The following is a 21,721-nucleotide window of genomic DNA, read 5'->3' as shown; positions in this document are numbered from 1 at the left end:
CTCTTGTTAGGGCTTTCCAAAGCACTGAACTAATGTCCTCGGGCTTTGCTGCTGTTTCCTCAAAGGGTTGTGCTTAATGAATGTTTTAAAACAGTTCTGATGCTTTAAACAAGCTAAATTATTGTTCTCACTAGACCTGTTTTGTCTTCTCCCAGCAAAATAAATATTCTCCTCTGTTAACCTTTTTGCTTTTATTTGTGTTTACAGTCTGTCATGAAATATTTAGCTTACCTATGAAACTTGCATCCAAAATTTGAAGTAGCTTTTGAGGCTTTTATTTCCAGTGTGTTGTTTAAAGCAGAACAGCCCAGTTTGAAAGTTTTGATGTGTTGTTCTCCTGAACCAGGTTTGTAAGTAAATAAACCGATTGGGTAAGATGTTACTATTTTCCTTAAAATGAATCTGCGGGTAAGCTGTTTTTTATTTGTTCTTAAGCCTCATTTCATCAGTTCTGCATATCCATTTTCTTCTACATTTGCTGAATTTATTGAGAACTAAAAGTCTAAATCCAGGCTGAGTAATCTGCTTTACATTTTAACTGTTTCAGGGCCTAGAGACAACTTTCTGTACATGCATAGCTTGGTATTCTCTAAAATTTGACTGCTTTAAACTGAAGTATTTACCTCTTTGATTTTTAATAAGAGAACTCCTGTAATGTCTGTTTTATGAACAGGTATCTGGAAGAGCAGAAGACTGAGAATGGGAAAGACAAAGAACAGAAAGTAACAAATGTTGAAAAAGACAAAAATAAAGAAAAAGGGAATTTCTCTGAGTTGGGATCGACAGATGGAAAAGCAAAATCTGACTCCTATGCATCCAAAGCCGACTCTGAGAAGGGATACCGTGGCAGCCAGTCGCCCAAGCGCTACAAGTTCCGGGATGACTTTGACAAGCTAAAGGTCCCGGAGTTCCACAAGGAGAGTCATTATGGCAAAGAGGAAACAGATGAGCAGGAAAAGAAAGACAAGGCAAAGGGCCGAAAAGATTCGGAATTTGATGATGAGCCCAAATTTATGTCTAAAGTTGTAGCAACTTCAAGTAAAAGTCAAGAAGAGGATAGGCCAGGAAAATGGGAAGGTGTGGTGTTCTTGCCACCTGGAAAAGAGAAGCAAAGGAAACCTGATGAAATGGAGGAGGAAAGCTATTCTGAAAGATCAAAAAAAGAAGAGAGACCAGCATCCAAGAGAGCTGAACCAGGTCACAGGGGGTTTGTTCCTGAAAAGAATTTTAGAGTGACCACTTACAAATCAAGCCAGGAAAAAAGTTCTTCCCCCCCACCAAGGAAGGCTTCTGAGGTAAAGGAGAAACCAGGCACCAAAGCAGAGGGGCTAGCTCCTGGCAAATCCTCCTTTTCCATTACTCGTGAGGCCCAGGTCAATATTCGAATGGATTCCTTTGATGAAGATCTTGCACGGTAAGTATTTGCTAATTTTTGAGAAGTCTAAATAGTGACTATTTTTCCTGTTTATCTTCATGAGATCCTCGTATGCTTGCCAAGTGTGAGGAAGGCTAAATAATATTGCATCACAATTTGCATTTTTTGGAGATAGAGAACAATCTTTTTCTGGCATTATAATACTTGTGTGGCGCTTTTTTTGTGGTGGGAGGTTAGAGGGGTAACCAATTTGCAGATGGTGAAAGTACAGCATGAAGATTAAACAACTTTTCCTAATCTTTTCTATGACTAGACGTGAGATTTGTTCAGAATGTAAATGCTTCTGCATCAGGTTCCTCGCTACTCCGGGCTCTGGAAAGAGTTAGGTCTCAATGGCTTCTTGCTGCTAGAAGCTTAGTGTTACGGTAAAGTTACAGTGCTGCTTAAATGATGTTTGATTCTCTGGAGTGTTTAACTACTCTTATTCTCAACATAGCATTATGGAAACTCTAGGAAGCTCTGTGAGCCACTTCAGCATTGCTTCAAGAAATCCTAAGACAGTAGAAAGTTGTTCCAGAAAATACATTTGTACCGCAGTAGCCAGTAAATGTTAATGTGCTCTGTGGGGTGTTAGAGGTTAATCTAGAATTTAGGAACAGTAGCAAAAGATCACAGCCAGCTACTGGTGGAAGAATGGGCTTGTATTTCACAGGATGTCAGGGTTTAACACCTGCAGAGCCCTCCAAATACCTAATAACAAGTGATCTGAGTTATTACAGTAACCTAGATCGGGTATTTTAGAGATGTTTAAATAAGCATCCTGCTCGTGCTCTTGAATGTTCTTAGGTGCCTTCATAATACTACACACAAAAATGCAGTCAGCTTCCAACTTCTGCAACATCAATCATCTTAAACTGCTTCCCTTTACCATGTTCTTCTGTTTCGTGTGGTCTGTTCTTTTTCTAGTCCAAGTGGCATATTGGCTCAGGAACGCAAGCTGTGTCGTGACCTTGTGCACAGCAACAAAAAAGAGCAAGAATTTCGTTCGATTTTCCATCATATTCAGTCTGCTCAGTCTCAGCGAAGTCCTTCTGAACTGTTTGCTCAACATATAGTGACTATAGTCCATCATGTAAGAGGTAGGTCAGAAGTTTGTGTGTCCTCAGGTGAGGGTTCACTCCTCCCTTGCCCAGATAAGAGGGTTTCATGCGCTCTAGTGGATGCTTGAGTTGTTTTCCAGCAGATACGCCATAAGTGAGAACAGCAGCCGGATCATGAGTCGTCTTTATGTGCATAAATGACTTTCCTGGAAAGGCAGAAGAGGCATTCTTGGGTTTACCTGAGCAATACTGAGAGAGACAGAGACTTCGAATTTGTGTGTTCTAGTGAATTTGTGACTCGCTTGGCTAAATTGTTAATGTCAAGATTGAAACTTAAATTTGTCAGCAGCATTAGTTAGAGCTCATCACCAGTGTGCTTCACACGTCCTGCATCCGAATTTGACCAAGCTGTAGGACTGAGGTGCTTTGTACAAAACTGGTGTTAATATTTTGGCATTGTTTACTCAAACCCCCAACAGAGCATCACTTTGGGTCTTCAGGAATGACACTGAATGAACGCTTTACCAAATATCTAAAGAAAGGAATGGAACAAGATGCAGCTAAAAACAAAAAGAGCCCTGAAATCCACAGGTTGGTGCCACTAGACACTGTCTTAACATTTCAGGGGTATTTCAGATTGCCTCCTCTTAAGCTCGTTCTGGAATAATTCAAGTATATAACTGGCTTCAGAAAAAAAATGGAAAAATATGGGGAGTTTCAAGTACCTTTGGAAATATTGGTCTGCTTTAAATGACACTTGATCTTAAGACTTCAGGTTCTTACAAGCAAGATTATATCTGTGTACTTTCTTGACTTTTAGGAGGATAGATATATCTCCCAGTACTTTTAGAAAACATGGATTCTCTCAAGAGGAAACGAAAAGTTCCCGAGATCCTGGCTTCAAGGTGAACTGTTACTCTGATTAGTTTAATTCAACAAAATGAGTGCATTGGGCATGAACTTAACAGTGATGTTTTTGTTTAAATTACTCTCTACTTAAGTTTGTGTTTTTCTTTTAAGGATGGGCATAATTCTAAAAATGAACTACAAAGGGTTAATTTTTATTAAAAATGTATCAACAACCTTTGTGAAGTGGTTAGACTATGGTAAATGACCCCAAAGTCAATTGAGGTGAGCTTGAGAAAAAAGAGAGGATTTTTGGAACAAGTGCCCATGATGAGAGAAGAGACTTTTTGTGATATTTTTCTGCTTGTAAGTATTATTAAATCAATTGTATACATGCAATATTTCCAACCATGTTTTCAAAAAGACATGCATGTCAAAAAGAGGAAAGTAAAACTAAATACTTATCTAAACCGAATACACTATTAAGCAGATTATAAATTTTGTTCTAACAACTTACTGTACCATTTCTGTTGATTGCTGTTACGTTAACATTCAGCACTTGTTTGAGTAGATCCAGACCATTTGGAATTTAGTGTATTAGCTTTTCTGAGTAGATGAATGTTAAGCCATTGCACTCACTGTAAACAATCATAAAAATGGCTTAAGGTAAAATGTTTGGGATTTTAACCTTTGTTTATTCACCTTCATACATATTTACGTTGAACGTTGAAGAGATTTTAAACAGTCCTGCTGAAACCTTACTTGTTTCATATTTGTTTTCGATTTTTTCCAAACACACTTGTGGCTTGACATGGACGATGGTGAGATGGATTTGATGGGCCTGAACTCTGAGCATCAGCTTGGCAGAGTGTATTATAAACGTGGTTTCCAAACAGCTCGCCAGCCTTCCGTGAAACAGACGTGCCCTCACAAACCCAAATAGGTGTTTGCTGTACCACATAAGGGAGCTGCTGCTGATTTTGTCACTTATCTGTCATCCATCGTGTTGGGAGCAGTTTTATTCTCAGAGTAGAAATTAAAGCTCTTTGCCTGGGGAAAGTAGAAGAGCAAAATACCAAAACAAAACGCCTGCTCTCACTCCTGCGTTATTTGACATATTTATTTAAACAAAAAAGTGTTTAGAAACTCATGTAAGTAAAAAATTTAATAGCTAGAGAATTACTAATCCTTTTGTATTTAATTCAAGACGATTAATATGATGTATGTTGCATATCAAGTCATGCAGTTCCCAAGAATAGTGTTGTGTAAATACAGTAGCAATCGCTGAGCGCAGCCGTGGAGGCTGTATGTTGTTGCTAGCGACGTCGTGTCCAGGCTTCCCGCAGACGTACTGCTACTCAGTTAAATGTTTGTCACAACCACAGCCACTGTCAATTTGCTGCACCTCTATGTGCAGCCAGCAGAATCTCATCCAGGTACTGCTGGTCTTAAAGTATACACAGGTAACACAACTCATTTTCCAAAGAAACTATCTTAATCCGTTACTTAAGCAGCAATTTCAATAGAACTCAAAGCAAGCATTACCAAATATTTTTTTTAATTAACAATGTAAACAAAAAAAAGGTAGTTGTTGAGTGTTTTTTCATACAGCTGGTTGGTTTTTGCTTTGTGAAACACCAGGGAGAGCTTGCATTAGTGGGCTTGCTAGGGTTATGTGGAGAAACACGTACTTCTGCCTGTGGTGACTTCTTGCATCTTGCACGTGGTGCCTTCCAGTCGAGGGGGAAGGAGTGCTGCAGGTGACGTCTGCCGCAGAGTAAATCTTGACAGACGTATTAAAGGCTACGTACCAGCGGGATGTTGGCGTTCCCCCAGATGCACTTGGTTGCTGCATTTCAGGGGCCTCCATCTCTTACCGCTTTGATCAGTAATCACTGTCTCTGGTACCTCCAAGCAGTGAATGGCTTTTGCTTCTGCTTAAGTACTGTTTCCAGACCTGATGATTCAAATTCCTTCCACCCTGCTAGATGAGGTCTGTCAGCAGGATAGCAAGCATGCTGCTGTTCAGTGACAAACGTCCACAGGCTGTTAGACATTTTTGACATGCTGTAGTTCTGATACACAATCAGTTGGATTGGATTTCCAAGCTGTTCTCATCTCTCACTGGCTGTGGTGTACAATGAGTGTCAGCTTCTGTGTTTCTCCCTCCCCTGTTACCAGGCGATTCTAATGCAGAATAAAAGTTAAGAAGCAGTGATCTTAAAAAGCAGTAGGAAAATTGAAGTCTGACAAATTTATTTTAATAGTTTTATTTTACATCTTAAAATGGATTATTGATTAGTATTCAGATAAACTCCTGTTCTCCAGAAGTCTGTGCAGTCAATAGCAAAGTAATGGTGCTGAACTAGTGTGCTGTAAGCCTTTGCATTAAACTCTCCCCTCTTCCCTGCGTTTGTAGGCCGAAGGGAAATATAAGGACGACCCTGTTGACCTGCGCCTTGATATTGAACGCCGTAAAAAACATAAGGAAAGAGATCTTAAACGCGATAAGTCCAGAGAATCGGTGGAGTCAAGAGATTCAAGTCACTCAAGGGAAAGATCAACTGAGAAAACGGAGAAAAGTCACAAAGGCTCAAAGAAAAAGTATGTAGGAAACCTAATAGCCATTTCCTTCTGCCTTTCATATTTCTGCTGTTAAGGTTGGAGACGACATCATGTACATACAGTTGTACACCTTTTGACATAAACTCCTCCAGTGGCTTGAATTATTCCTCTGCGTGTCTTCTTGATATCATTATACCTATCAGAAACACTAAATAATTGTTAAAGGTAAATGAGAAGGCTCCATGTGTCAGAATGGGTGAGTCACTTTTCCTTCTTGTTCCTGTTGTGTTACAGAGAACAGCCATGTTTAAATTACTTTGCTTTAATGTTAATTTAATAATTTTCTATTAGACTAATTTTCTGTTTGACTAAAACTCTGTAGATGCATGCTTATCATAATAGGTGGTGTAAACGCTCTAGAAAGAAGCAACAAGTTTTTTCTGAAGATGACTAGGGGTCTGTGTTAGATCTGTGTGTTGTAGCTGATCCTGAGCTCTTACTCCATAGCTTTTCCTTTCCGTAGTAGCAGGAGGAGAGCATTGTGTTGACAGGGGAGCGATAAAGAAATGGTTCTGTAGCAAACAAGTCACAGCTGAGTTACTAACCCTGCTGGCGGCCCACTCACCTCTGTTTCCTATCACTGAAACAGGAAACACCGAAGGGTACGTGAGAGATCCAGATCCAGTTCGTCATCTTCGCGGTCCTCTCATTCAGTCAAAGCGGAGGAATATCCGGAGGAGACTGAGGAGAGGGAGGAAAGCTCCACAGGCTTTGACAAGTCCCGACTTGGGACTAAAGAATTCACTGGTCCAAATGAGAGAGGAAGAGCTAGAGGGACCTTTGTAAGTGTTCTCCACCCGCCTGCCCCAAGCATCGATTCCCAGAGCGGTCAAAGAGTGGCCGTTCTGTATTGCTTTTTCACAGTTAAAGCATACGTAACGGAGAAACCCCAAAGACATTATCTGGTTGTGGATGATGAGCCAGAATATGATTGTTCCAGGTCTGGAGCACAAGCCAGGGTGCTGAGAATATAGTCTGGGCACTTGAACTCAAGATGTGTATGGAGCAAAATCAAGCCTGGAAGCTTTTGTGCATTAGTAATTGCTGAGCAGCCCCGATGGGCAGAGCGATGTGCATCAGTCAGTATGGGTTAGGCCACCAGAGTGACTCATCTGGTCATAACCACGCTTATTGTTTGTAACTTTATGCCGTAGCTACATAGACGTCTTACGTGCATGTTGTGTTTGTCAGATGCTTTTCTCCTGGGTGCTCTGGAAATGCCTCTGCATGATCTGAAACAGCTTTATAGAAACTGATGTGCTGCGTGATCAGATGAGCTAGGAAACCCTGAAATGTACTCTTATTTTCACGATAGGTTAAAGGTGTTCTTGGATGTTTAGAGAAGCAATGTTGTGTCTCTTGGTAGCCCTGGAAGCTGGCTGGGGGTGGGAGGGCACTGCCACCGCAACCATTTTATTTTTCTTCCTTGTGTTGCTGTTGCAGCAGTTCAGAGCAAGAGGGAGAGGATGGGGCAGAGGCAACTTTTCAGGCAACAATAACAGCAACAGCGGTGGCAACAACGACTTCCAGAAGCGAAACAGAGATGAGGAGTGGGATCCAGAGTACACACCTAAGAGCAAGAAGTACTACTTGGTATGTGTCTGAAGTACTGAAAAGTGTATATACGCTCCAGGTATATCTGGTCTTAAATGGTTTAGAGGTGAAAGCGCCAGCTGTCATTAAACTATCTAATCGACCAGGTTAAGCCTTCATGTGACACTTCACAAGAAGCTTCTGGCTCACGGCTAAAGAGAACTTGTTTCTCTTGATTATAGGGTGGTTTGTCATTAAGTGAAATCCTAAAGGCCAGTTAAAGATCACGTGTTTCACAGTATAGTGGAAAGCGCAGCTTAAATGTGTTAGTCTGTGGTGCAGGTTGGCCTACAGTTCTTGGTTCTTTGATCCCCATAAAGCGTCCAGCTTCCTGGGTAGGTTAGTACTGTTCCTGTTTGTTTCTGGTGAGAGGAGTTTGCCATACTACCAGGCATTAATCTAGGAGAATCCTGTCTGACTGTGTTCTTTGAGAAAGGGGCAGTTTTAAACAGACACTAACTCACTTTCTATCTTCCAGATTTTGGGGTACTTGAGATATCTAATCTTCTCATTAAATAATGCAGTATTTCAGTCTCTTACCTCAAACAAGAAAGCCTTGACTTTATTACTGCATTCTTTTCTGATGTTGTTGAATGCAGAATTACAGTTTTTTGGGGTATCCAGTCTCTACCCTGCACTTTAAGTACGGAAATGGATCGATTTGAGCCGAGTGACATGGTCCATGTCGGCTCGTACCAACTACATCTGCCTTAGCTCACGCAAAGCATTCCTGAAAGCAGCGCGTGTTAAACCCCCCGAGTACCCAGCTACAAGGGCTGAAGCTGCCGAAGTGGTTTGATTGGCAAGAAAATAAAGGGGAAACGTGAGGAATATCTAAATCATGCTGTTGCAGAGCCAGCAATGGTACTCCAGGCCTAGACACCCATCCCCTGCCCACCCCTAAATATTCCCGTCAGCAAGGACAGGTTGCCGTGCACAAAGAGCCTCTGTGGCAATTGTGTGGTTTTGCCGTCATCTCCTTTTTTTTTTTTTTTTCTTCCCCAAAACAAGCCAGTATTTCACTTCGGATGGCAGCGTTCGCTGTGGCGCAAACATGGCCATCTGGTTCGTGCTGCGGGGTTGCGTGTCACAAGCCAGGGTTTTCCTGCTCTCGTATTGAGTAGTCGGTCTGTTTCAACTGGTGTCGTTGGCTTCCTCCCATGCAGCACGATGACCGGGAGGGCGAAGGTGCGGACAAGTGGGTGAACAGAGGCCGCGGCCGGGGTGCTTTCCCCCGAGGAAGAGGTCGCTTCATGTTCCGGAAGTCAAGCACCAGCCCCAAGTGGGCTCATGACAAATTCAGCGGAGAAGAAGGAGAAATCGAAGATGACGAAAGCGGAACAGAAAACAGAGAGGAGAAGGACACCTTACAGGCGACGGCTGAATAGCGGCGGTGCCTGCGCCTTTCCGAGAGCCCTGGCGGGAGGGAAGGGGTTCAGCACACGCCGGTGCTGGAGGTTGTCAGGGCGATCCTGAAGTGCTGAGCAGAGCTCGGAGAGGAGCTCTGAAACAATCCCGAAGTTAACTGCGGTTCCAGAGTTCGGCCTCCCTAAGTCTGGACTAGAACTGATTAAGTCATTTATGCTCGGATCCACTCGTGGAGTATATCTTCCCAAAGACTTACCTTCTGGACTGGATAAGGTCAAGTGCTGGGTGAGATCCTAGATTATCTCTCGTCTGTGACCTTATTGAATGGTCAGTTATTTTTTTGGTAACAGGCTTTGAAGACAATGTGGATTTCAGTTTGTGCCCATCTTAACCCAGTAGTCTTGACACTTTTGTTTCTTTTATAATTTGAAATAGTAAAGGTCGGGATTAACTCGCCAGTTCAAATTTTTCTCCCCTATTGTGTATTCAATTTTTTAAAATTCATACTCTGCTTATTTTAGGCCTTTACGTATGTAGTAACATCAATTAAAGGATAATTTTGGAAACTATTTTTGGTTCTTATAAATAAGAAAACAATGAAGCATGTGAATAAACATCTAAATGTTAACTTGTTGGGACCAAACTGCTATGATTTTTTTTTTAAACTTTTTTTTTTATGTAACAGTTGAGTTTAGGGCCTTTTAAAAATGATTGTTTTCCTTTTATGTCGAAAGTTAACAGAATTAGCATGGTTTAAAAAAAAAAAAACCAAACAACCAAACTACACCCTACTTTTCACCACTGTTTGTGTACACTGTTAGGCCTGGTGTGTGCTGGAGTCCCAAACTGCTTGTAGGCATTTTGTGTATCCTCTTTGCAGCTGGTTGTGAACTTGAGTGCTCTTTCCAAGGTAACATAGTTTTCTAAGAAACTTCAGAATTCTAGGTTAAAAATATAAAAGGAGATGAGAATTTTTCAATATTTTTTATTAATCTTTTTATAAAAACAAAAGGCAAATCCCTCCTGTGCTGGTTAAGGACGGCCGTTATGGTGTCTTTCTTTTTATCTTCTACTTAAAAATATTCTGAAGAAGTTTGCAGATAGTTCCCTGGCTGAGTCAGTGAGCCCTCGTAGCAGGAGAGGCATGTCCGTGCAGCGACGCTGAGTGTGCACGTGCTGCGACGCCACCGCTCTCCCTCTCCTCCATCTCTGCCTCCCCTTCCCCAGGATTGCTGTGCTGTTTCCCCACACACACCAACTAGAGTTTGGTTTGTTTTGACTTGAACAGTTCCTGTTTAGCAAAGCCCTGAAGTTTGTTTATGCAAATAAAATACAATAAAATAAGTAGTGGGTATAACTCTGCCTTGTTTTGTGTTCGGAGGCGGGGGGCTCCTGTCGCTTTCTGGGCTCACTGGTGAGGCCGGAAGAACCAAACGCTCGTGGCCAGCCCCAGGGCCGAGCTGCGGAAGAGCTGCTGGAAAGGGAAGCTGGACGGGATGGCAGTCAGGAAAGAGGAAGCGCAGCCGGGTGCCCGTGGGGCTGCCCCCGCTGTTAAAAAGCAGCAATTGCAAGCAGTTACTCTCCTGGTGCGACGCACAAGAGGTTCCCGTTTTCCGTGGCTCTTCAGGCGGGGAAGGCTGTGCTTGGAAGCGAGTAGGAAAACTGCCCTCGCAGCACGGGGGCGTGCAGGGGCAGCGTCCCACCGGTTCCCCTCAGGAGCTGGGCGGGGGCAGGCACTGGTGGAGTTTTCTTGAGTTCGTTATTGCAGATGCAAGAACGGGGCAGCACGTGGGTGTTTGTTTTGCCGTTAGCCTGACGTGCTCTCTAAGTCCGTTGCTAAAAGCAACTGCTGGTTTTTGAGCGTTTAATAGACCTTTTTAGCACCTTTGTGTTAGTAGTAATTGCATGGGCGGAAGGGGGAGGTGACACGGCCACATTTCCCAGCCCTGCTGCCAGTAGGGACTGTCACCCGTGAACAGGAAGAACAGCTCCATCCATGCTCTTAAACCAGCCTCCTCGCTGAAGCCACGGCTCCAGGCAGCCCAGTTTTATACCAGCACTAAAACCCCAGTGCTTGCCAAGCGCAGCTGGGTAAGCTGGCCCTTGTCTTTGCTGGTGCGAGGTAGCAGCTGCTTTTCTGTTGCTGCCACCCCAGAGGAAGATCGCTCCCACTGTCTGACCTGCACGGGGGTGCTGGGGGTGCAGCCTGCCTGGTGAATTCAGGCGTCTGCCAGCCCTGCAGGGAAGCGTTCCTGGCTCGAGTTGGTTAATGGTGTTGGCTAACAGCAGTTGAGGCAGTAATGTGGGTTAACGGTTCGTGTTTCCCTTCATGCTTGAATTTGAGCCCTTGAGCCAACTTGAGACAAAGGGCGCCCAGTGCTCCTGGCTCCTCAGCCCGAGTGGCCAAAGCCAGGGGAGAGCAGGCTTCCCGCTCTGCATCGGCCACCGCCGCCGCCCCGACAGCCTCCTCTGCCCGGTGCTGATCCTCGGGCCCCCTCCCTGCTCCGTGGTTCAGTATTGAGTCAAATGGATTTGGTCTCGGGGAACATTCATGCTGCCGGCCTGGACCAGCCCGGGAGCCCTGGGGCCGCTGATGACCCTTCTGACTGCTGCGCTCTGCGGAGGGACTTGCGCGCCATGACCCCACCAGCCCTGTGCGCCTGCGGTTTGTGGGTTTTGGCCCCTCTGTGGTTTAGGTTTCACTTCCCCCTCCACACCGGTGGTGACAGACGCAGCGAGACCTGGGCGCCTTTGAGCTGGTGTCCAGGGCCGCGTGCGACTCCTGCCTTGGTGCTCCGCTCCCTGGAGCGGCAGCCTGCCCCGGCCCCGTGGCTGTGCCCGCGTCGGCTGATTTCGGCTGCTGCCTGCACGAGCAGCTCAGGTAGGGACGCACCGTGCAGGCGGTGCCGAGCGCTCAGCCCTGGTGCTGGGCACAGCTGTGTCACGCCGTGGGCTGCTTCTGGGTGCTGTCGCTGGGGCAGGGGGGCCTGGGGCTGCTCCTGGCCCTGCAGGAGCTTGGGGTCTCCTCCCCTCTCCTCAGCAAGGTACCTCCCTGGCTGTCGGAGCGAGGCAGGAGCGGTTGCAGAGCCATGAATCCCTTCTGCGCTCTGCAGGGGCAGCTGGAATTGGCTGCTTCTCCTAAACCCACCATTTAACAGCTATAGCCCAAGCTGTGCACCAGCCTTGCCAGGCTGCCCCGAGCACACCGTGCCCAGCCTGGCAGCTGCCCAGCTCACCGGGCAGCGGCAGCAGGAGGGTTGGGACAAATTCCCTCTGGCTCTGGGCAGTGGTGCTGGGGGAGGTGGTGAATCACCTGTAGTGAAGGCGTGAGTGTCTGGAGGGTGTAAGTCAATATTTGGGCAGGAGAGAGGCCACAGCGGTGTCCATGCCTCAGGTGGGATCACCCCAGAGGAGACCAAGCCCACGTGAGGGGAAAAGGTGTCTTTTTTCCCCATTACGCTGTGGCTGCAGCCTCGGGCCCCCTCAGATGCCAGCACCAGGCGACAGCAGCCCCGACTGCCTGGCTTCCACACATTACTGCTGCTGCCCTGCTGCACGGGCGCCCCTGAGCCGGCAGCTCTGCCAGGGGCACTGGGGAGGGCTGGCCCAGCCATGCCCGAGCTCACCCTGCCCTGGTCCTGGACAGCCCGGCCCAGGCGGCTCCTGCGCAGCTGCTTGCAGGAATCCGGCTGCACCAAAGCCTGCTGGCAGCCTCCGGCACAGCTGGGAGGTGCCGGGGAATAGGGCAGCCTTGTGGGTTTGCCCTCAGCTCCTGGTCCCTTCCTCTCCCCCAGCCCTTTCTTTCCACGCAGTGGTTTCATGACTTCCTCTGCCCTGGCTGCTGTGCAGCAGCCCCAGCCCCAGCCTCCCGCAGCCCAGGCCCTTGTCACCGAGCCGCCCTGCTGCCGTGGGGCCCCAGGCCCGCCGCCTGCATCGGGCTCCTCCCGTGCAGTGGTGGCTGGGGGCGAGCTGGGCGGCGGGGTGCTAGGGCTGGGTGCGGGTGCAGGCGCAGAGCGGCTCGTGTGGGAGCTGGCCTGGTGCAGAGCTCCCTGTGCTGGTTGTGCCATGAGTGGGGCCACCGTGCAGCGACCGTGGCAGGGAACCTTCTCCCCTCTGTCGCAGGTGCCGACCCTGACGGTGAGGCTGAGACACCGCACTGAAGCAGATGCCCAAGCCCCTCCCAGTGCCGGAGGAGAAGGTGGATGAGCGGCTCTGTGCTGGGGGCAGTTTGGGACTCGGGGGTCATGGGGCTCTGCAAGCCAGTGGGTGCTGCCTGGGCTGGTCCCTGGCTTAAAGCTGGGACCCTCGTGCCCCAGCAGGTCTCCTCTTCCACAGGCAGAGCTGCGGCTGGCGGCGCAGCACCCAGCACCCAGCCCACTGCCAGAGCTGGGTGAGTTACCCTGTCCCCATGCTGTGGGCTGGGGCTGTGCCCTGGGGGGGCTTGCCTGGGGTGCTGGGGGGACCCAGGGAGGACCCAGACCCCACGAGCCCTGTCCTGCCCTTCCTGCGCAGACAAGGAGCCGCAGTTCTGCCGGGCCCTGTTCGACTACACCCCGGAGCTGCCAGACGAGCTGCCGCTGCGGCGGGGAGATGTGGTCCAGGTCCTCAGCAAGGTGAGGGGGCGCGGGGACAGGAGTGACCCCGAGGCTGGTCCCTGGCACTGACGCCTGCCTTGCCCGCAGCGGACAGAGGTTGAGGGCTGGTGGGACGGGCAGTGCCGGCACTGGAGAGGGCTCTTCCCCAGCAACTTTGTGGAGCTCCTGCCGGCGCCAGTGTCCATGGTGAGTGAGGGTTGCATTGGAGCTGCCCTGCCCGTGCTGCCCCGGGGCTTATGCGTCCGGACCCTGCACACCGGCGGGCTCTGTGAGGCCAAAGTCTGGCATCCACGGGGCTGTGACATGCCAGCGGTCCCTGCCGGGGGTCCCAGCATCCTCACCCAACCCCACTGTCCCACAGCTGAGGCTGGTGATGCCATCCCGGGATGCAGAGTCTGGTGAGTCTGGCTGTGGCGGCCATCCGGCCCTGGGAGACTCCGTGTCGCACCGCAATGGCCGGGTGGCCCCGCAGTGGGGTGCGAGGTGGGTTGGGGCAGTTAGGGACCAGCCGTGCTGGGGGGCAGGAGGAGCGCGATGGGGCACAGGGACGCAGCGTGGACCAGCACCGAGGTGCTCTCTGCTTTGACATCTTTCCCAGCATGGGGCCAGTTTCCTCTGGCCAGGGGAGTCTGGCACGGCACCGTGCTGCCTGGCCTCGTGGGCAGCCCCGCACCAGCAGGATGGAGCAGCTGTGGCTCTGGGGGTCCTGCAACTGGGGACTGTCTCAGCAGCAGCACCTGCGCGGTGCCACACTGCACCTGGGCTGTGCTGGTGCTCCAGGAACTGGGGGAGCTGCCGAGGAGCAAGGGCTGGTGAGACACCAGGCAGGTCTGGGCACCACCGACCCCGCGATGGAGCCCTGGGGCCTGGAAAGCAGCTCCCTGCACCCTCAGGGCTGGGCCCCCTCGTCCCTGTCCTCGTCCCTGTGGCCCTTGTTGTGTGGCCGTCTCTTTGGCTGGATAAAACCCACAGACGCCTGTGAGGCCGCTGTGGCAAGGGCCGTGCTGGTGGCAGCAGAGACCAGGCAGCATCAGGGCTGCCGGCCCGCTATGGACACAGAGTGGCCTGCCACAGGGACAGGGTGCCCCACCGTGAGGACAGGGTGGTCTGCGGGCACACGCCTGTGGCCTCGTACCCCATGTCCTGCTCTGCCAAAGGGGCCCGCCCCAGCGGGACCCCCGGCCTCGGTGGCAGAGGGATGCTGCTGCGCTGTAGGCAGCGGTGGGACAGCATCCTGCCTCTGCCACGGTGACGGTGCTTTGGGGGAGGTTTGCAGTCACCTGCTCTGCCACGCACAGAGGAAGCGCCGACCGCAGCGGGGCTGGGTGCCGCGCCGGGTATGAGGCTGGGTGCAGGGCCGGGTGCAGGGCTGGGTGCAAGGCTGGTGGGTCAGGTGGATGCCCCCTGAAGCAGCGGACAGGGCCCTGGGCACGTGGTGCTCGGGGCAGTGGGGCAGAGCTGCCATGGGGCTGGTCGGGTCCTGCCGAGCATTGCTGCCAGCCATGGCAGACGTGGGAGATGGCACTGGCGGGAACCACGGGCCCAGGAGTGCCGTGGGGCGATGTCTCCCACCAGTCCTGCCTATGGGTGCCTCTTCCCAGCACCCCCCAGCCCTGTCCCTGTCCCCACATGCGACCCGGAGCCCGGGGCTCCTGGCAGGAGTAGGGTGAGGGGATGGAGGTGGGGGTCAGGAATGGGGTGGTCCCTGGTGACAGTGTCCTAGCAGGGCGGGGGGGCTGTCCCCCCCCCAGCCAAATGGTCCCTGGGAGAGAGGCTGTAACGAGGGCCTGTCCCCCAGGCCCTGACATGCCCCTTTGCTCCCCAGCAGCCTGTAAGACAGCGAAGGACGAGGTAGGCGAAGAGCGGGAGCACCCAGGTGAGTCCCTGGGCTGGGGCTGGGGGGGGAGGAGGGAAGGACTGGGGTAGGGATGTGCCGGGACAGGACTCGGTGCCTGGGGCAGGTCCCTGGTGCTGGGACATGGCCGCGGCTGGGGCTCCGTGGCGGGAAGCACTTCCTTCCCCGCTCTCACCCGGCCATGCTGCGCAATGCTCGCTGTGCCGATCCCAGCCCCAGCCCCCGTCCTGCCTCCTCTCCCCAGCACTCCCGGCACCGGCGAGGATGGAGCCAGCCAAGCTCCCCACCAGCAAGAGGATGGCTCCTGCTCCCCCCGTCCCTGCCAAAGCCAAACCGGCTGCCGTGCTGGCGAGCAAGTAAGACACACGTAGCCGTGCCAGGGTATCTGGGGCTGCCACGATGCTGCCAGTGCTGGGGTTGTGCTGATGTCCATGCTTGGTCCCCGGCGCGGGGCTGGTGGCTCCCCTGGGAGGGCCAAGCACAGCCCGGCTGTGCCACTTTACCACCTCTGCCATCCCCAGGCCCGGCAACGCCCAGCCCTGCGCCTCGGCCGATGCGGAGTGGGGCAGAGCCGGCGACCCAGGTAGGTGCTGGGCGCCAGCACCAGGCGCTGCAGCCACCACGGGGCCATGCCCAGCGCCGACACCCTCCTTTTGGCAGATGCTGACGGCTTCAACGCGGTGCCGGTCACCACGGCCAAGCTGAGCCACCCCACTGCTGCGCGTCCCCGGGTGCCGGGCCAGCGGCCGCCCAGCCTCAGCCTGGGGATTGTGGGTGGTCCCTGCGGGGGGCAGCAGCCCCAGGGGCCGCCCCGCACCGGGCTCGGCGCCCCTCTCCCTGGCGCGGGGCAGGCGCCTGCCCCGCCATGGAGCACGGAGGTGCCGGCCGTGGTGCGGCCAGAGGACAGGCTGGCCCTGGAGGACCTGAAGGCCGAGGTCCGGTCCCTGCACATCCTCGTGGACCTGATGCGAGCCCAGCACCTGTGAGCGGGGACGGGGGTGTCAGGGCGCAGGTGGTGGGGGTCCCCAGCGGTGAGCGGCCGCTCGCTGTCAGGTCCAGCCCCAGCTGAGCTGTCCCTGGTGCGTTGCAGGCGGGACCTGGAGGACATGCGGCTGGAGATATGCCAGGAGCGGGCCAAGCGCCAGGCGCTGCAGGTGAGTCCTGGGGTGAGGGGCTGCCCCTATGCCGGGGTCCCTGCCACCCCCCCCCCAAAGCTCACAACCTCTCCCCACAGGCAGAGATCGAGTGGGTGAGGAAGGTGCTGCCCTGCTAGCCCGGCTGCGGCTGCGGCACCCAACCGTCTGCAGCCCTGGGGGTGCGGGGCAGGTGAATGGCATGCGGTGCTGCTGGCTCTGTGCTGGTTCTGTGCCATGTGCCCCCCCCCAGCCCCGCTGCCCCCAGCCCGCATCTGCACTGATGGGGCACGAATGCCTGCCCCACACCCACGCACGGCTCGCTGTGGCGTGGCCCTTGAACTGTGCAACAGCCCCTGGGGTTAAAAATACTGTTTAAAATAAACTGATTTGGGTACAGACCGCTGCTGGGCTGTGTGGGTGCTGCAGAGGGCAGACCCTGGGGCTCTGTGGTGCTGGGCTGGGCTGGTGCTGCTAGGTACGGGGGTTCTACCGTGGCACGGGGCGCTCCACCACGGCACGGGGAGGGGGTCCCACCAGGGCTGACTCGCTGCAGAGCCCAGGGAAGGAGCCTGTGATGCTCAGCCCTAGGTGCTGGGAGCGCATGTGCTGGCGGTCACGGGCAGGGCTGCAGGCTCCACCAGCAGGTCCCCGGAGCGGGGCTGAGCGTCCCCTGCCGCCTCCTGCGCCTCGTCCTGTGCTGGGGGGCAGAGGCAGGGCCTGCTGAGCCGCCTCCTCCTCCTCCTCCAGCCCCCGCATGATTTCCCAGCCCAGCCCCAGCCCTGGCGCATCCTGGCCTCCAGCCATTGGCATGGAGCCGGGAGAACATCTGGAAAACATCTGGATCCTGCTGGCGCTGGGGACCAGCCTGGGAAGGAGCTATTTTTATAAAGCTGCTGGGGAGGGGGTTGGGGAGGGGGCAGCGGGGCAGCGGGGCCCCCCGCACCCTGCGGGGCTGGGAGCGTGGGCAGGACGTGGCCCAACCCTGCGGGGAGCAGCGAGAGTCCCTGGAGAGCGCCCGCCGCCCCGAGAGCCCAGCGGGGAAACATCCGCCCCGGCCCCGCAGGGAGGGCGCTGGGTCAGGGCCGGGCGGTGCCGGAAAGGGCCCTGGCTAATTTTAGTGGGGCCGGTGGGAAGGGAACTGGTCAGGGGAGCCAGAGCCCCCCCCCCAGCACCGCTTGTGCCGGCTGCCGCCGCCTCGGCCGCCCCGGCATGCAGGCTCCCCCCACGCTGGGCTCCAGGTAGTGTATAACAGCACCATGTTTCTGGGGCAGGACCCCACAGCTTACATGGCTGTACAGCCTGACCGTGACCCACGGGGATGGGCCTCCCTCCGGCACCAAGCCGATGGTGCCAGCACCGCAGCCAAAGCCGGCAGTGTCTGCCCTGTCCTTGTCCCCGCAGGGTCCCGGGGCTGCTCGGCTGGTGCCAGCAGTCGTACCGATGGCTCAAAGTGCATCATGTCCCACAGCAGTGGGGGTGAGTCTGGCTCCAGAGGGGTGCACGTGGCACCGGGGTCTGGCTGGCAGCGGTGCAGAGATGCTCCGGGGCAGCTCCTCCAACCCAGGGGCAATGAGCAGCTCGCCCATCCTCCTCTCTTCTGGCCTCAGACTGGGTCCTGGGCAGCTCCCAGGGGTGGCACGTTGTCAGCTGAGCTACTGGGGGGAGCCAGGCACGGTGCCGGGGCAGCCGCCCCTGTGCCGGGGCTCAGTAGTAGTGGACACGGCCCAGCGTGCCGGTGCCGGTGCCCAGGATGTCAGGCTGCCCGTTGCGCCAGATCTCGCGGATGATGCGCTCGCGCTCCTCCAGCCGCTGCGCCCGCTCCAGCTCCTCCGCTGAGGCAAAGACGTTGACAGCCAGCGCTCCATCCCCGGGGCCGTGGCTCTCCAGCGGGATCTCGGTCACTGGCAGCAGCGACTCAGATACTGCTTGGTCAACAGTGTCCTCCTCCTCGTCCTCGTCCTCATCATCCTCCTCCTCGTCCTCGCTGAGGTCCCTCGGGCGGGGCAGGGGACGCATGGGGGACTGGCAGGAGAGGCGCAGCACCAGCAGGCACAGGGTCAGCACCAGCCCGAAGCAGACGCCCAGCACAAAATAGAGCCCGAAGCTCTCAGGGTTGGCTGTGGGGAGAGCAGCGGGGATGAGGGACTGGCCCGTGCCTGCCACGGGGCCTGCGGTGGCCCCAGGGTCCCCCGGGACGTGTCCCCAGTGGTTCTGGGCTCACCTCGGATGTGTGCATATGCAGCCATGCTGTTGCTCAGCAGCTCCATGTCCTGCCTGCGGCTCTCCATCCTGCACCCGGTCGCGCTCAGTGTTGCTGGGGATGGCACGTGCTGGGCATCTGTGGGACATGGGGGCTGAGCTGAGGGTGCCACTGGGGTCTGGAGCACCCCCTGGAGCCCACTGTCCCCTCTGGGGCCATTCCCGCATGCGGCCGTGCCCTGAGCTGGAGCAGGGACTTGTACCCAGTCTGGGCTGCGTGGGCAAGGGCCAAGTCCTGCCAGGTGCTGAAACAGAGCCGTCCCGCTGTCCTTCCTGCGGGACCAGGACGGATACGGCTCCTCCAGGACACCACGTCAAGCGGATCTGTGGCACTGGGCCAGGCTTTCCATCCCGCGCCCCAGGACACGGGGGCCGGGCTCGGTGCTGAGCGGGGCCGGGGTCCCAGCACACCCCTGCAAGCCTGCCCACGCCAGCAGCGCCTCGGGCGCACAGGAGCTGGTGCTGCCGTGCAGATGTGTGCACACACACGTACTCCCCACAGAGCCCCTCTGGGGCCGCGTACCCCCCCCTCCGTGCTGCTCCCAGCCCAGCTCCAGCCTTGGCTGTTTGCTCCTGGGCCCCGTGGCGTGGGGGCACGGACCAGGCCATGGCGCAAAGGCCGCCGCGTCAGCAGGGACCTCTGCTGAGCTGGGGCTGAGCCTGTGCCCCGCCAGCTCCCACCGCAGCCCTGGAGCAGGACGGTCGAGGGGGGCAGGCGCTGGCCCCTCTGCAAGGGGAAAAGCCGCTCACGGCCTCCCAGCGGGGCCACAACGGCACCCATGGGAACCTGCCCTAGGACCTGGGAGGGGACGTGGGGGCCCCGAGCTGCCTCCTCCATTACACCCCTTGGGAACAGGGTGCCTGAGCCCTGGCTGCGACCAAGGAGCTCAGCACCAGCCCTGGCAGCCCGTCCCCACGGCCCCTACGATGCTGGTGTGGGGCCGGGTCCCCCTCAGCTGCAGGGTGCCGAGGCCCCCAAGGTGGGGGACTTGGTGTGGGGCTGGGCGCGAGGCGATGCAGCGCCTGGCCCTGGCAGGGGACGAGCTCATTTCCCAGAAACAGCTCCAGGGAGGGAAGAATGAGGAAAGAAATGCGGAAAATGTGACACATCAGCAGAACCATCCCGGACAGTCCAGTGCTGCAGGGCCACCGCACATCCCAGGGCTGGGCAGCCCCTCACGGTGGGACACCCCAAAACATAGCCAGTGGTGTCGCCAGAGGGGGTCCTGGTGCCCTCCCCATGGAGCAACCCCACTGCCAGCCCTTGCAAGGGGGCTGGCTGGGAGCTGCACAGCCTTGCTGTGGGGCTGGAGGGGGAGAGCCCTGCCATGGGGCTCCAGGGACCCCCGCCGGTGGCAGGGCTGCTGGCGAGGACACCGCAGGGCTCGCTCCAGGGCCACGGGGTTGCTCAGCACCCCAAGCTGGGCGCCCACAGCTCTGGGCTGTGGCAGGGTGGGGGTCCAGGGCAGTAGAAGGCACAGTGTGAGCGAGCCTTGGGACAGCCAGAGGGAGCTGGGCCCTGGTGGGTGCCGTGTGCTGGGCTGGAGGGTGCTGAGTCCCCACTGCCGGAGCTGGGGCTGCCCTTGACCCTGGGGGTCCTGGACCCCTGGGATATGGGTGCGCCTGTGGGCACAGCCACAGAGGACTCAGCCCTGTGTTCCCAAGCGCCGAGCCCTGCGTCCCCAAGCACCCAGTCCCCAAGCACCCAGTTGCGAAGTCCCCAAGCGCCGAGTCCCCAAGCACCCAGTCCCAAAGACCCCAAGAACTGAGCCCTGTAGCAACTGCTGCGTCCCCGAGCCCTGAGCTCTGCATCCCCAGGCACCGGTGCCTGCGTCCCCAAGCCCCGCGTCCCTGGGCACAACACCAAAACGCCTTGAGCAGGGGATGGGGTAGAGTCACGGCAGCCCACCGTGGCCATTCGGGCTGGGTGGACGCAGGGTGCTGGGTGTCCCTCGGGATGTCCCGTCCGCCCTGTGGTCCCCAGCAGCCCTGAGCCCCGTGCTGGTGCCCGGCGGCTGGCGGGGCTGGTACTCACCGGGGTTGCGGGTGGCCCCGGAGCGGGGCGAGAAGGCGGGCGGCGGCAGGAGCCCGCTGCACTTTGGCTGGAGAGAGGGAAGAGAGAGAAAGGTCTGTTTAGCATTAACGCCGCAGCAACAGGAAATAGTTTGGAGGCGGCTGGCGGTCAGCGCTCCCCGCCAGAGCCAATGGCAGCCCCGTCCCAACGCCGAGCGGGGTGCGGGGCCGGGGTTCGTCCCGCTCCCCCGGGACGCTGCGCTCGGCCCTGCTGCGGAGACGCCCCGGAGCGGGGAGCGGGGCTGCAGGCGGGCGGCTCCAGGCCCCATCCCCTCCATGCCCAGCGCCCGTCCGGCAGGATGGGGCCCGGCCCTCTCTGGGCCCAGCCTGGGCTAGTGGTGCCAGACACTGGCCGAGCACCCTGGGCTCACGGGGTTGTGCCTCGGCTCGGCGAAGTCCCGCATGTTGCACCGCAGCCCCACGGGGATGGGTGTGCGGGAGCTGCTGGGGCAGCCCCCAGCCCCAGGCAGGTGGCGGGGCCAGGCTGGGTCCTGCCCTGGTCCTGGCTGCCCCCAGTGGGGCCGTGCCAGGATCGAGCAGCCCAGGCCAGGGGGCAGGGGTCCAGCCCCGCTGCGGCCCACCCTGCAGCTCAACGTGCTGCTCCAGAGCAGCTGCTGTGCCAGGCAGAGCCGAGGGCACGGGCAGGGGGCTCTGCCCCTCCCGGGTCAGCCCTGGACACACCAGGACTGGACCTCCAGGACACAGGGCTCTGTGCTCCATACTTGTTCTCCTAGTTGAAGATGCCCCTGCTCAGGGCAGGGGGGTTGGACTGGTTGCCCTTCAGTGGTCCCTCCCAACCCAAACCATTCCATGACTCTGGCCCAAGGCTGTCGCGTGGTCCAGGGACCCTCCCAGGCAGGACCTGGAGGGGTGGGCTCAGCTCCGGGGCTCAGCCC

The 21,721-nt window shown here is 55.6% G+C and overlaps 3 protein-coding genes across 6 annotated transcripts in view; 2 read left to right on the top strand and 1 right to left on the bottom strand.

The window, feature by feature from the left end:
- THRAP3 (thyroid hormone receptor associated protein 3) overlaps nucleotides 1-10,264 on the top strand; it is a 33,567-nt gene extending 23,303 nt beyond the window's left edge. For 3 of the 4 annotated variants that reach the window (XM_064471532.1, XM_064471534.1, XM_064471533.1), the window contains 8 exons: nucleotides 674-1,414; nucleotides 2,342-2,514; nucleotides 2,955-3,066; nucleotides 3,296-3,380; nucleotides 5,741-5,925; nucleotides 6,536-6,728; nucleotides 7,390-7,539; nucleotides 8,706-10,264. In XM_064471532.1, coding sequence (XP_064327602.1) covers nucleotides 674-1,414; nucleotides 2,342-2,514; nucleotides 2,955-3,066; nucleotides 3,296-3,380; nucleotides 5,741-5,925; nucleotides 6,536-6,728; nucleotides 7,390-7,539; nucleotides 8,706-8,927 — 1,861 coding nt within the window. In that variant the 3' untranslated portion in view covers nucleotides 8,928-10,264. The remainder of the gene's footprint in view (nucleotides 1-673; nucleotides 1,415-2,341; nucleotides 2,515-2,954; nucleotides 3,067-3,295; nucleotides 3,381-5,740; nucleotides 5,926-6,535; nucleotides 6,729-7,389; nucleotides 7,540-8,705) is intronic. The other variant, XM_064471535.1, reaches the window with a different exon arrangement.
- Nucleotides 10,265-12,595: 2,331 nt separating this feature from the next.
- On the top strand, nucleotides 12,596-17,229 carry SH3D21 (SH3 domain containing 21). Its single transcript, XM_064471558.1, has 11 exons — nucleotides 12,596-13,105; nucleotides 13,243-13,297; nucleotides 13,420-13,520; nucleotides 13,590-13,688; nucleotides 13,864-13,900; nucleotides 15,328-15,378; nucleotides 15,602-15,713; nucleotides 15,879-15,940; nucleotides 16,018-16,339; nucleotides 16,448-16,511; nucleotides 16,592-17,229. Exons 1-11 carry the CDS (start codon nucleotides 13,073-13,075, stop codon nucleotides 16,628-16,630), a joined length of 975 nt encoding a protein of 324 aa, XP_064327628.1. The 5' UTR covers nucleotides 12,596-13,072; the 3' UTR covers nucleotides 16,631-17,229.
- A 503-nt stretch (nucleotides 17,230-17,732) lies between these two features.
- On the bottom strand, nucleotides 17,733-21,118 carry EVA1B (eva-1 homolog B). The gene is made up of 3 exons (XM_064471559.1): nucleotides 20,788-21,118; nucleotides 18,715-18,831; nucleotides 17,733-18,610 (listed from the first exon to the last, which is right to left on the bottom strand). Exons 1-3 carry the CDS (start codon nucleotides 21,101-21,103, stop codon nucleotides 18,198-18,200), a joined length of 846 nt encoding a protein of 281 aa, XP_064327629.1. The 5' UTR covers nucleotides 21,104-21,118; the 3' UTR covers nucleotides 17,733-18,197.
- Nucleotides 21,119-21,721: the final 603 nt, after the last annotated feature.

The sequence above is a fragment of the Phalacrocorax carbo genome, chromosome 22 (assembly GCF_963921805.1).
Source record: "Phalacrocorax carbo chromosome 22, bPhaCar2.1, whole genome shotgun sequence".
Classification (NCBI taxonomy): domain Eukaryota; kingdom Metazoa; phylum Chordata; class Aves; order Suliformes; family Phalacrocoracidae; genus Phalacrocorax; species Phalacrocorax carbo.
The sequence above is the reverse complement of the archived record's forward strand: the minus strand, read 5'-3'. Positions and strand labels throughout refer to the sequence as shown.

Excerpts from the sequence above, each read along its gene's own strand:
- EVA1B (XM_064471559.1), bottom strand. The coding sequence starts at position 21,103 with ATGGAGGGGATGGGGCCTGGAGCCGCCCGCCTGCAGCCCCGCTCCCCG. Across the intron at positions 18,832-20,787 it reads CGGGGCCACCCGCAACCCCG|ATGCCCAGCACGTGCCATCC; the intron begins GTGAGTACCAGC and ends CATGTCCCACAG. Across the intron at positions 18,611-18,714 it reads TGCATATGCACACATCCGAG|CCAACCCTGAGAGCTTCGGG; the intron begins GTGAGCCCAGAA and ends CTCTCCCCACAG.
- SH3D21 (XM_064471558.1), top strand. The coding sequence starts at position 13,073 with ATGCCCAAGCCCCTCCCAGTGCCGGAGGAGAAG. Across the intron at positions 13,106-13,242 it reads TCCCAGTGCCGGAGGAGAAG|GCAGAGCTGCGGCTGGCGGC; the intron begins GTGGATGAGCGG and ends CCTCTTCCACAG. Across the intron at positions 16,512-16,591 it reads CCAAGCGCCAGGCGCTGCAG|GCAGAGATCGAGTGGGTGAG; the intron begins GTGAGTCCTGGG and ends CTCTCCCCACAG.